The 12,165-nt window shown below is 51.5% G+C and overlaps 1 protein-coding gene and 1 long non-coding RNA gene across 2 annotated transcripts in view; both read right to left on the reverse strand.

Moving 5' to 3' along the window:
- The window catches only part of LOC147649008 (uncharacterized), a 769,650-nt gene that overhangs the window by 323,788 nt on the left and 433,697 nt on the right, over positions 1-12,165 (reverse strand). The gene's annotated exons all lie outside the window — the stretch shown is intronic.
- On the reverse strand, positions 6,361-7,846 carry LOC147649014 (olfactory receptor 14J1-like). The gene is made up of 2 exons (XM_086865122.1): positions 7,675-7,846; positions 6,361-7,547 (listed from the first exon to the last, which is right to left on the reverse strand). The coding sequence occupies exon 2, from the start codon at positions 7,526-7,528 to the stop codon at positions 6,596-6,598; it is 933 nt and encodes a 310-aa protein (XP_086721248.1). The 5' UTR covers positions 7,529-7,547; positions 7,675-7,846; the 3' UTR covers positions 6,361-6,595.

The following is a 12,165-nucleotide window of genomic DNA, read 5'->3' on the forward strand; positions in this document are numbered from 1 at the left end:
GGGGGAAAATTTGTGGCAAGAAAGGGAGATTTCGGAGGAAAAAGGAAGTTTGGGCAAGAATAAAGGGAGTTTAGGTAAAAAGACAGAGAATATGGACCCAAAAAGGGGAGTTTGGGTGCCTGGATGGGAAATGTGAATCTGAAAAGAGAGTATTTGCCTCCCAAAAGGAACAGTTTGGCCCAAAACTGGGGATTTGAGCCACAAGAAGAGGCAGTTTAGACCCAAAAATGAGAGTTTGCATTAAAACAATGGGAGTCTGAGGCTAAAAGGTCAACCCAGGTGAGCCAATGGCAGCCAGGGGGGAAATCTGGGGCAAGAAAGTGAGATTTGGGACAAAAAATGGAAGTTTGGGCCAGAATAAAGGGAGCTTGGGGCCAAAAAGGCAAAAAAAGAGGAATTTGTGTGCCCAGACTTTGCAGCTGGGTCTGGGGCTCTCTCCGACCCCCAGCTCTGCCACAACAAATCCCAGAGAGACGTCCCGGGCAGGAGCCGCCGTCCGGGGTTTCTAGGCAGTTTCCAGGCAGGGGGAACCCTCAGGAGCACGGGCAGAGGCTTCAGGTGATCTTTCAGCAATTTGAGAAGCCATTTCTGCTCTGTGCTCAGCTCTGCTCAGCCCAGCCAGCTCCCTGCAGGGGTTCCCCTGCCGACGCAGAGCAGAGACGCGAGGCCATGTGGCGTTCCACAGAGAGCCTTTAATGCAGGCCTCAGCCAAGGGGGCAGGGATGGGCCAAGCTGAACTGGGCAAAAGCCGGGGTTTTTATAGGGGAGGGGGCAATCGGGAAGGGGACCAAGGGTCTGGGAGCGGGATAAGATGGCCAGGAGTTACCAGGGAGATACCATGGGCTCCTGAGGCAGGAAGGGCTCCACAGCTCAGTCACCGTCACTCGGCGCTTTGGTCTCACCTGAGGGGGCAGATCTCCAGGGCGGGAGCCTGGCAGAGGACTGGGCTGCCTCCACTGCCAGGGGGGAAGTTTGGGCCACAAAGAGGGAGTTTTGGTGCTGGAAGGGAGAATCTGGGCTTAAAAAGGGGAATTTGGGCACTCGGGTGGGAAATGTGGACCCAAAAATGGGGAATTTGAGGCTAAAAAATAGGAATTTGGGTGACCAGATGGGAAATGCGGACCCAAAAAAGGGAGTTTGAATTCAGGAAGAGAGGCTTTGGGTGAGCAAAAAAGAAATTTGGGCCCAAAAAAAGGGGAATTTAGGCGCCCAGATGTGAAATTTGGAGAGAGAAGGGGAAATTTGGTGTGAAAAGGGAGAATTTTGGCCTAATAAAAAGGAATTTGGTTGTCCAGATGGGAAATTCGGACCCAAAAAGGGACTTTGCACCCAAAAAAGGGGAATTTGGGCACAAAAGCGGAATATGGGTCCAAAACCCAGAAATTTAGGCTGAAAAAAGGAGAATTGGCGTGCCCAAAAAAAGGAAGTTTTGGACCCAGAAGGGGGAGTTTTTGCCCTGAAAGACAGAATTTGGGCCCAGAAAAGCAGAATTTGGGTACTCAGGTGAGAAATTTGGAAGCCAAAAGGGAAATCTGGGTCCAAAATAATGGAAATCAGAACAAAAAAAAAAGGAATTTGAGGGCCCAAATTGGAAATGTGGACCCAGAAGGAGGAATTTGGCTCCAAAAAGGAACAGTTTGGCCCAAAACTGGGGGTTAGAGCCACAAAAAGGGGCAGTTTAGATGTAAAAATGTGAGTTTGGATTAAAACAAATTGGAGTCTGATGCTAAAAGATCGACCCAGGTGAGCCAATGGCAGCCAGGGGGGAAATTTGGGGCAAAATAGGGAGATTTGGGATGAAAAAGGGAAGTCTGGGCCAGAAAAAAGGGAAGATTGTGTCCAAAACAAGAACAGTTTGCTCCAAAATAAGTATTAGGTCCTCAGGTGGGAAGTTTGTACCTGAAATGGGGACTTCTGGCCCAGGAAAGGAGAATTTGGGCCTAAAAAAAGGGGAATTTGGTTGCTCAGATGAGAAATTTGGACCCCAAATGGGAGTTTTGGGGCTGAAAGGGAGAATTTGGCCCTAAAAAGGGGAAATTTGGGAACTCAGGTAGGGTATTTGGACCCAAAGAGAAGAATTTGGGGCCAAAAATGGGGACTTGGGTCCCAATAAAGGGGAATTTGTGTGCCCAGATGGGAAATTTGGACCCAGAAGGGGAATGTCGTTCCAAAATGGACAGTTTGGCCCAAAAGTGGGGGTTTGAGAAACAAAAAGTGTTAGTTTAGACCCAAAAATGAGAGTTTGGATTAAAAAAACAATGGGAGTCTGACACTAAAAGATCAACTCAGGTGAGCCAATGGCAGCCAGGGGGAAATGAGGGGCAAAAAGGGGAGATTTGGGAAGAAAAAGGGGAGTTCAGGCCAGGAAAAAGGAGTTTGGGGACAAAAAGGAGAAATTTGGCCTAAAAAAGGAAAATTTGGGCACCCAAATGGGAAGTTTGGACCAAACTGGGGAAATTTGGGATCCAGTGGGAAACTTGGACACAAAAAGCACAATATGAGTCCAAAACCCAGAAATCTGGGTTGAAAAAAGGAGAATTGTCATGCCCAAAACCAGAGAAGTTTGGACCCAGAAAGGGGGAGTTTTTGCGCTGAAAGTCAGAATTTGGGCTGAAAAAAGGAGAATTTGGGTGCTCAGGTGGGGAAGTTGGACCCAAAAATGGGAATTTGGGTCCAAAAAATGGAAATTTGGGCTCAAAAAAAGGTGAATTTGGGTGCCCAGATGGGAAATGTAGACCCCGAAGGGGGAATTTGTCTCCCAAAAAGAACAGTTTGGCCCAAAACTGGGGGTGTGATCAGCAAAAAGGGGCAGTTTAGATGTAAAAATGAGAGTTTAGGTTATAAAAATGGGAGTTTGATGCTAAAAGGTCAACCCAGGTGAGCCAATGGCAGCCAGGGGGGAAATCTGTGGCAAGAAAGGGAGATTTGGGATGAAAAAAGGAAGTTTGGGCCAAAGAAATGGGGAGATTAGGTCCAAAAGTGAGAATTTGGGCTCAGAAGTGGGAATTTGGGGACAAAAAACAACATTGTGGGCACTTAGTGGGACATTTGCACTCAAAATGTAGAATTTGAACCTAAAAAGGGGAAAATGGAGCGCTCAGGTGGAAAATTTAGATGCCAAAAAGGGAATCTGGGTTTAAAAAATGGAAATTTGGACCAAAAAATGGTGAATTTGGTTGCCCAGATAGGAAATGTGGACCAAGAAGGGAAAATTTGGCTCCTAAAAGGAACAGTTTGGTCCAAAACTGGGGGTTTGAGCAGCAAAAAGGGGCAGTTTAGATATAAAAATGAGAGTTTGGATTAAAACAAAAGGAGTCTGATGCTAAAATGTTAACCCAGGTGATCCAACAGCAGCTAGGGGGGAAATCTGGGGCAAGAAAGGGAGATTTGGGATGAAAGAGGGGACTTGGGGCCAGAATTAAAGGAAGTCTGTATCCAAAAAGGGAGAATTTAGGCCTAAAAAGGCCCAAAAAAATTGAGTCCCCAGATCAGAAATTTGGACTAAAAGGGGTAATTTGGACCAAAACGGGGTAATCTGGAACAAAAAGGAGGAATTTGGGCACTCAGGTGATAAATTTGGACCCAAAAATTGGAATTAAAATGAGAAAAAATAGGTATTTGAGTGCCCAGATGGGAAATTTGGACCCAGAAGAGGAAATTTGGTGTTAAAAGGGAGAGTTTTGGCCTAAAAAAGAGGAAATTGGGTGCCCAAATGGGAAGTTTGGACCAAAACAGGGGAATTTGGGATCTAGTGGGAAACAAGGACACAAAAAGCAGAATATGGGTTCAGAACTCAGGAATTTGGACCAACAAAGGAGAATGGGGTGCCCAAAAAAAGGGAAGTTTAGACCCAGAAGGGGGAGTTTTGGCGCTGAAAGGCAGAATTTGGGCCAAAAAAAGGTTGACTCGAAGCTCCCGGAGTGGCCCGGCTGGCTCAGGGATGAGGTTTCTCTTCACTCTGGTTTCCAGCCAGCAGATGTTTGTGGGGTTCACTGATTTTCTTCAGGAATTCCAGTCTTAGCAAGCGAGTAAAGAAATCAGGGGGGGACTCTCTCCCTGGTTTGCATTCCACAGTTTATTTCCGTGAAGGGGAATCCAAAGGGTGAAAGACAAAGGATTTGGGGTCTGGGGGTCTCTTTTAACAGGGTTTCTCAGAGGGAGAGAACATCAGAGATAGAAACTGGGCCTAGAAAAGCAGAATTGGGGTGCTCAGATGGAAAATTTGGACCCAAAAAGGGGACTCTGTGTCCAAGAAATGGAAATTTGGGTTCAAAAAAAGAGGAATTTGGGTGCCCAGATGGGAAATATGGACCCAAAAGGGCGAATTCTGCTCCCAAAAGGAAGAGTTTGGCCCAAAACCGGGGGTTTGAGCAGCAAAAAGGAGCAGTTTAGATGTAAAAATGAGAGTTTAGATTAAAACAATGGGAGTTTGATGCTAAAATGTCAACCCAGGTGAGCCAATGGCAGCCAGGGGGGAAATTTGGGGCAAGAAAAAAAGATTTAGGAAGAAAAACGGGATTTGGGGCCAGAATAAAAGGGAGTTTGTGTCCAAAAGTGGAAATTTTGGGCCCAAAAATAGGATTTTGGGTCCTCAGGTGGAAAGTTTGTACCTGAAATGGGAACATTTGGCCCAGGAATAGAGAATTTGGGCCTAAAAATGGGGAATTTGGGAACTCAGGTAGGGTATTTGGACTGAAAAATAATAATTTGGGGCCAAAAATGGGGACTTGGGTCCCAATAAAGAGTAATTTTTGTGCCCAGATGGGAAATCTGGAGCCAGAAGTGGGAATTGGCCTCCCAAAATGGACAGTTTGGCCCAAAACTGGGGGTTTGAGCAACAAAAACTTAGTTTAGACCCAAAAAGGAGATTTTGTTTTAAAAAATATTAAAGTCTGATGCTAAAAGGTCAACTCAGGTGAGCCAATGGCAGCCAGGGGGGAAATCTGGGGCAAGAAGGGGAGATTTGGGATGAAAATGGGATTTTGGGCCCAGAAAAAAAGGGGAAATTAGGTTCAAAAGTGACAATTTGTGCTCAAAAGTGGGAATTTGAGGCCAAAAAAGAACATTGTGGGCACTCAAGTTTCACATTTGGATGCAAAAAGGAGAATTTGGGCCTGAAAAGGGGGAAATTGAGCACTCAGGTAGAAAATTTGGATGCCAGAAGTGGAATCTGGGTCCAAAAACCAGAAATTTGAACCAAAAAAAGGTGAATTTGGGTGCCCAGATGGGAAATGTGGACCCAGAAGGAGGAATTTGGCCCCTAAATGGGACATTTTGGTCCAAAACTGGGGGTTTCAGCAACAAAATGTGTCAATCTGGATCTTAAAGGGGCAGTTTAGATCTAAAAAAAAGGAATTTGGGGCCAGAACAGGGAGTAATGAAACCAGGAGCTTGTCATTAACTCATGTTAATGAAAGTGAGGACATGATTATAACTTGAACCAGCCCCACATTGGATTTGGGGCTGAGCCCAGGAGCCTCAGGCACTGAGAGAAGGGTGAAGAAGCTGCTCCAGGAGTCCAAAGGCAAAGTGCAAGTCCCTTGGAGCATCAGTGGCCCCAGTGAGGGCAGGGAGTGGCAAAGGCTCCCCGGGGAGTGGGGAGAGCAGATCCTGGAGGCCAGGGCTGCAGGGAGCCAAAGGCTGTGAGCAGGAACTGCAATGCTGAGCAAGCCCTGGCTGGCTGGAGGCAGCAGAAAGGCCAAGCCCTGAGCCCAGGCCTGGCCCAGCAGGGCCTGTCCCTCACGGGGGGCTCGGGGCTGTTCCTGGGGCAGGGGGATGTGAGGGGCAGCAAGGACAAATGCCATCAACCTGGGGGACCCTGCAGATCCTCATGGAACCAAGGGCCAGCGTGAGCCAGCAGGGCCTGACGCAAACAAGAGGCCCCTGGGAGCCTGCGGGGCTGCAACAGCCCACAGCACTCCAGTGATGGCGGCAACCAAAGGCTCCTTGACTTGCCTTTGGTGCACGGGACAAACCCCAGCAGATATTCTCAAGGGACACAGGGGCAAAGAATATTCTTAGTTGCAAGGGACCCCCAAGGACCAGCAATTCCAGCTGTCAAGTGAATGGCCCACACAGGGATTGAAGCCACAGCCTCGCTGATATCAGCACCGTGCTCTGACCAACGGAGCTCAGAGGTGAAAACCACACAGAATTTTACTGGCAAAGTACAGAGAACCAAGGAACTTGGGCAAAGCATTTAATGCAACATCCAGTTGAACATAAAACACTTTCCACAGCAGAAACTGCATTAATTTAGCCCATTTAACCTGGAAAGCTTGAACCCTTGGGTGCTAAGGTACCCAAAATCATTCACTGCAGAGCCAGAGAAGCACTGAGGAATGATCCAGAAAACACAGGTCAGGGCAGGCATTTGTTTTTATTTAAATGCACAGGGAACAGACCTCTTGCAGGTCTTTGTGTTTCACAGGAAAGGTAGATATTCATGTAGAAATACAAAAAGTAATACTACAGTATTTGTAAAACACACAACAGTAGAAAAAGTTACCAATGAGTAAATGCACAATTAGGGAATAATAAAGCTAAGATTCCAAAGAGTTACATTCAAAAGGCTTTGCAGCAGAAAAGAGAGAGTTTAATACTTCTGAAAATACAGAGTCATCAATTTTCTCAGGGCAGCCCTGAGCTCCTGGTTCCTCAGGCTGTAGATGAGGGGGTTCAGGGCTGGAGACACCACCGAGTACAGAACTGACAGGGCCAGATCCAGGGATGGGGAGGAGATGGAGGGGGGCTTCAGGTGGGCAAAGGCTGCAGTGCTGAGGAACAGGGAGAGCACGGCCAGGTGAGGGAGGCAGGTGGAAAAGGCTTTGTGCCGTCCCTGCTCAGAGGGGATCCTCAGCACAGCCCTGAAGATCTGCATGTAGGAGAAAACAATGAACACAAAACAGACAAGAAATAAACAGATGGAAAACAGAAGAAGCCAAACTTCTCTGAGGTAGGATTTGGAGCAGGAGAGCTTGAGGATGTGTGGGATTTCACAGAAGAACTGGCCCAGGGCATTGCCCTGGCACAGGGGCAGGGAAAATGTATTGGCCGTGTGCAGCAGAGCATTGAGAAAGCCACTGGCCCAGGCAGCTGCTGCCATGTGGGCACAAGCTCTGCTGCCCAGGAGGGTCCCGTAGTGCAGGGGTTTGCAGATGGACACGTAGCGGTCGTAGCACATGATGGTCAGCAGGAAATACTCTGTTCCAAGAAAGAAGACAAACAGAAACAGCTGTGCAGCACATCCTGTGTAGGAGATGGTCCTGGTGTCCCAGAGGGAATTGTGCATGGCTTTGGGCACAGTGGTGCAGATGCAGCCCAGGTCAGTGAGGGCCAGGTTGAGCAGGAAGAAGAACATGGGGCTGTGCAGGTGGTGGCCGCAGGCTATGGCACTGATGATGAGGGTGTTGCCCAGGAGGGCAGCCAGGGAGATGCCCAGGAAGAGGCAGAAGTGCAGGAGCTGCAGCTGCCGCGTGTCTGCCAGTGCCAGCAGGAGGAAGTGGCTGAAGGAGCTGCTGTTGGACATTTGCTAAGGAAATTTTTATCTGTGGAGGAGGAAAACACAGCACAGAGTCAGGCCACAATTCTATGAGCAAAATATATTGCCTATCTTATAGCAATTTAACATTCAGAGTCTCTCTTTTTACAAACACTTTTCTGCATTCCCCTCACCTGGGCTCTGGGATTTGCAGGCACTGAGAGCAGGGACTCACAAATGGGCTCTGGAGGATTCCTTCTTCTTGTGCAGTGAGAGGCAAACGAGAACACTGACTGATCTCCAATTAACTGAAGCCGTGATACACCAAAAAGCTGTTCAGATTTCCTGTTGGCAATTTGCTCATCTGAAGAACTGAGCTGAGGAAATTCCTTGTATTTGTTCATCCAGTCACACCTGCTGCAGTTAGGAGAGGTTGTGGGTGTTTGAAATGCCTGACATTTCTAATGCACTGCAGGTGAAATGGTGTGGGTGTGAGAGGCACAGGGATGGTCTCAGTGCAGGGACAAGAGAGCAGCTCTGCCCATCAGGGCTGTTCTCACTGCTCCTTGCTGGCAGCTTAGAGCTGAAGGAGAGGCACCCAGAGGAGTTCCCTGGAGAGAAACAGGGCACTGCTGAGAGCAGAGAGCTCTGGCTTCAGAGAGCACAGTGACAGAGCCCTCGCCTTCTCTCAGGGTGTCTCTTTAGGATCTCAGCTGTCTCCTGCCAGGCTGGGGCACAGAGGGATCATTGCAGCTGCCCAGCTGCAGCTGCCCAGCAGCGTTTCCCTGGCCCTAGCACTGAGCTGTCTCCTGCACAGGGATCCCAGGCAGCCCAGAGACACCACAGGAGAGCTGTGCCCTTCTGGAGGGCACCCTGCAGCCCTGCAGGACAGCCAGGGAATCAGCTGAACGGCCCCTGAATGGCGAGAGCTGGGCACTCTGCTCCCACAGACACATCTCCACAGCAGCATCCAAAGGCTCCCTGCCCGGACAGGCACCTGCCACCCCCAAACCCTTGCACTGCCTCAGCAAACAAACTGGTGGCAACAAGGACACACAGGCACCTGGGGATGGCAGGAAAATGCCACAATGCTGCTGCCAGGGGAGGAGGGACACAGAGACTGATGGAAATCAGGGGCTTCTCCTTCCCTGGGCTCCGGCTGCTGCAGGGGCAAAGCTCACCCGAGCCCCCGTGGGCTGAGGGCAGGGGCTCTGCTTAGGCTGGGAAAGGAGCCCGGGCAGGAGTTGCTGGGGGAAGGTGTCTGAGGCACAGGGACAGCAGGGAGGTGCCCACATCCCCCTGGCCAGCATCTCTGGCAGCAGCTCCCTGTCCCTCCCTGCCCATGTCTCTGCTGAGTGGGGCTGTTCCTGCCAGCAGCGTCTCCCCGTGCCCAGCTCCGCTCCCTGCCAGGGCTCACAGAGTCCATCCCCACCCCACGGCCCCGGCACAGCTCTGCCTGTGCAGGGACCTGTCCTGTGCCTCTCAGGGAGCAGCAGGGAAGCCCCGCTCTGGAGCTTGTTCTGCTCCACACCAGGACATCCAGGAGAGCCACCCTGACAGGTCCTGTCAGTGCTGCCATTGTCACAGACACTCCCAGCAACTCACCTGCATTGCTCTGCAGCCAGAGACTCACCGTGTCCAGGGGCTGTGCAGATTTCTCCCCTGATGGGGTCTCTCCTGTTCCCCCACCTCAGGCTACCTTGAACCTCTTTCTCACTCCTGCTGCCTGCCCTTGCTGCCTGCAGGTACTGCCCTGCCTGCCCTGTGGCCACCTGCTCTGGCCACCATCCAAATGATCATGGAAACCATGGGATGTGCCAGCCTTAGGAGAAGCCTCCAGGAATGGAAGTTTAGCTTTGCTCTAGCCAGAGAATTATTCTTTCAAACACTGTGAAGATTTCTCCTCTAGCAAGAGCTCAGTCACCCTCCCAGCCCAGGCTGCCTCTCATCTCTCTGTGCCCTGTGCTGTGCCCGGGGTGGCTGCAGGCAGTGCCCCAGCCCTGCTGGGCTGTGCCCAGGAGCTGCTCCTGGCCAGAGCTGTCTCTCTGCAGTGCTGCCCTTGCCAGGAGCTGCCTCTGTGCCAGAGCCCAGCCCAGCTGAACAGCACAGACACAGCACAAGGACTTCTCTTGTGGGTTGGGCGCTGAGTCCCTGAACATCAGTCCCCCAGGGGGAGCTGAAGAAACCTCTCAAGAATTCAAAGTCACAATCCATCTCCAAAGTTTCGTGAGGTTTTAATGGGTCCCACTGAGAGACACGACTGGGAAAGTGTCCCCAGGTTCCAGGGAGAGCAGAACACTGCAGGCACTGGTGACAGCTGGGGACAAGCAAGGGAAAGGTGTCTCTGGTGCTGAGCAAAGCTGGATGTGTTTCAGGAGTGCCAAGGGCCAAGGGCTGAGCCCCAGCCCCTGGCAAGGCAGATGCTGTCCCTCCCTCATTGCTCAGGGCTCTTCCCGGGCCACTGGCATGTGGGGATGTGCAATGCCAAGGGCAGCACCATGGGGCAGCCCCTGCCAGGCTGCTGAGCAGGGACAAGGAGGCAATGAGGCCCCAGGGCTGCCAGGGTCACTTGTCTCCTCCTCATGGCTCAGGCCCAGGCCCAGCAGCCATGGCCAAAGGGCTGCACAAGTTGCCTCTGGCAGGGCCTTGCAGCTGCTGCCCATCCCTGTGCCCTCTCCAGCCCAGGCTGCCCTACGGTGTCCATGCCCTGCGCCTCTGGCCCTGCAGGCTGTCGTCATCCCCCGGCTGCCCCAGCTCGCTGGGCCCTTCCTTTGCTGACAGCTCTGCGTCCTGCCTGCCTCTGCCTGGCCACACAAAGCCTTGACCTTGATACCAAAAGGGTTAACTCAATTTTTACCGTGCCTGGGAACTTCTAGCACAGGAACAAGGCATGCAGGGCCTGCCTTCCCAGCAAGGATGGTTGGGAGACAAGGAGAAGACATCTGGCTCAAGGGTGCAGTGATGGGAAAAACAAGGACTGAATCTGGGAACTCAGGGTGTGGTTTTGTGGAAATGGGTAAATTTTAATATGCATTTAGCCACTGTATAAAAGCAACACACTGGGAGAATCACATGTCCATGTCAGGTTAGGAGTTATCCCACGTTGGACCTCAGGCCTGAATAAATCATGTGCCTCTTAAACACCAAATTAGTGTTAAGGAGACTTACTCTGATGTTTCAGAGCCTTGCTGATGGTGGGGCCTCACAGAACCAAGGAGTCAGCTGTGACACTAGGCAAACTCATGGAACAAAGGGTCCATTTTGACACAGCAGAACCCCACGGAACCAAAATCCATTTTGGCACATTGGGGCCACATTGAACCAATGGTCCATGGTGACACTGAGGAACCTCTTGGAACAAAGGGGCCCTTCTGACACAGCAAGGCCTTGTGGAACCCTGGTCCATTGTGACACCATGGAACCACATGAAACCAAGGTGACCATGTTCTACTGCAGAACCTCATGGAACAAAGGGCCCATGGTGACACTGCAGAACCAAGGAGACCATGGTGACACTATGGGGCATCATGGAACCGAGGGTCCATTGTGACTCTGCTACCAAAAATGGGAAAAAATAAAAGAAACTGCTTCACAGCAAGGGAGCAGTAAGAAGCAGCGTTCTTTATTCAGCCAGATGCACAAAGGGGGAATAGCTCTTCCCAAAGGTGTGCGTGCTGGGTACAGGAAAGTCCCTGCTTATGGACTGTATTTTACATCCACATCCACTGACTGTCACAGAATAAACATACATATGATAATCATTTCTCTGAAATCATTAACATATTTTCTCTTACCTTCACAGCTGTGTTCTTCTGTCCTGGGGCTCTCTGGTGCTTGCTGTTGTCAGAGTCAGACCTGACTGCCCAGTGAGCTGGTAAAAGTTGGCACAACTGGAGCTGGTTGCTTTCCAATTCTTACACAACGGGCATGGTGCAGTTCCATGGGCCAGGGGGTTTTGAAGAACAAGAACTGTGTGTTCACCAGCTGGAGATGGTTTTTCATCTGGTAACATCCCCCCTTGGAGGCTTGTGAAGCTTCTCTTCTCTTCAAGCCTTGCTAAGCCTCCCATCTGTGGTGTCTGCTGGAATTCAATGCCCTCCCCATCCCACAGCAGCCCTGCCTTCCCCTCCTGCAGCCTTGGTCTCCAGCACAGCCATGGAGGCTCTTTGGGCTCTGGACTTTTCCTGCAGCTACCAAGGACAGCTGAGCTCTGCCCTTGCCACAGCCAGTCCTGGCCAGCACAGGCCATGCACAGCAATTCCTTGTCTGTGCCTGGCCTTGCTGCCAGCCCCGGCAGCGGCTCCGTGGCCCCTTTGTGCCCCGCTGGCCCAGCCATGGTGCCCCAGCCCCTGGGCAGGCCCAGCCCAGGGCAGGAGCATTGCGGGTGGGCACGGCCCCTGTGCCGTGGTGCCCACAGCAGCCCTGGGGCTCTGTGCCCCATGGCCTCCCTGCTGGGCAGCCTCTCCCAGCTCCTGCAGAGCCCGTGGCACCTGTGGGCCTGCACACACAGCCCTGCCCCGGGCTCTGCCGGGCTCTGGGCCAGCACAGAGGCCAGGCAGGGCTGGCCATGGCCAGCAACAGGCCCTGAGCCCTGCAGGAGGATGGAGCTGGGCCACAGCCAAACTCAGCCCAGGCCAAACCTGGGCTCAGCAGCCAGGGCTGGCAGCACCTGGGGACAGAGCCTG

The sequence above is a fragment of the Cyanistes caeruleus genome, chromosome 28, assembly GCF_971803275.1.
Source record: "Cyanistes caeruleus chromosome 28, bCyaCae1.hap1.1, whole genome shotgun sequence".
Lineage (NCBI taxonomy): Eukaryota > Metazoa > Chordata > Aves > Passeriformes > Paridae > Cyanistes > Cyanistes caeruleus.

Bases quoted from the DNA above. Each gene is read 5' to 3' on its own strand.
- LOC147649014 (XM_086865122.1), bottom strand. From the start codon at position 7,528: ATGTCCAACAGCAGCTCCTTCAGCCACTTCCTCCTGCTGGCACTGGCA.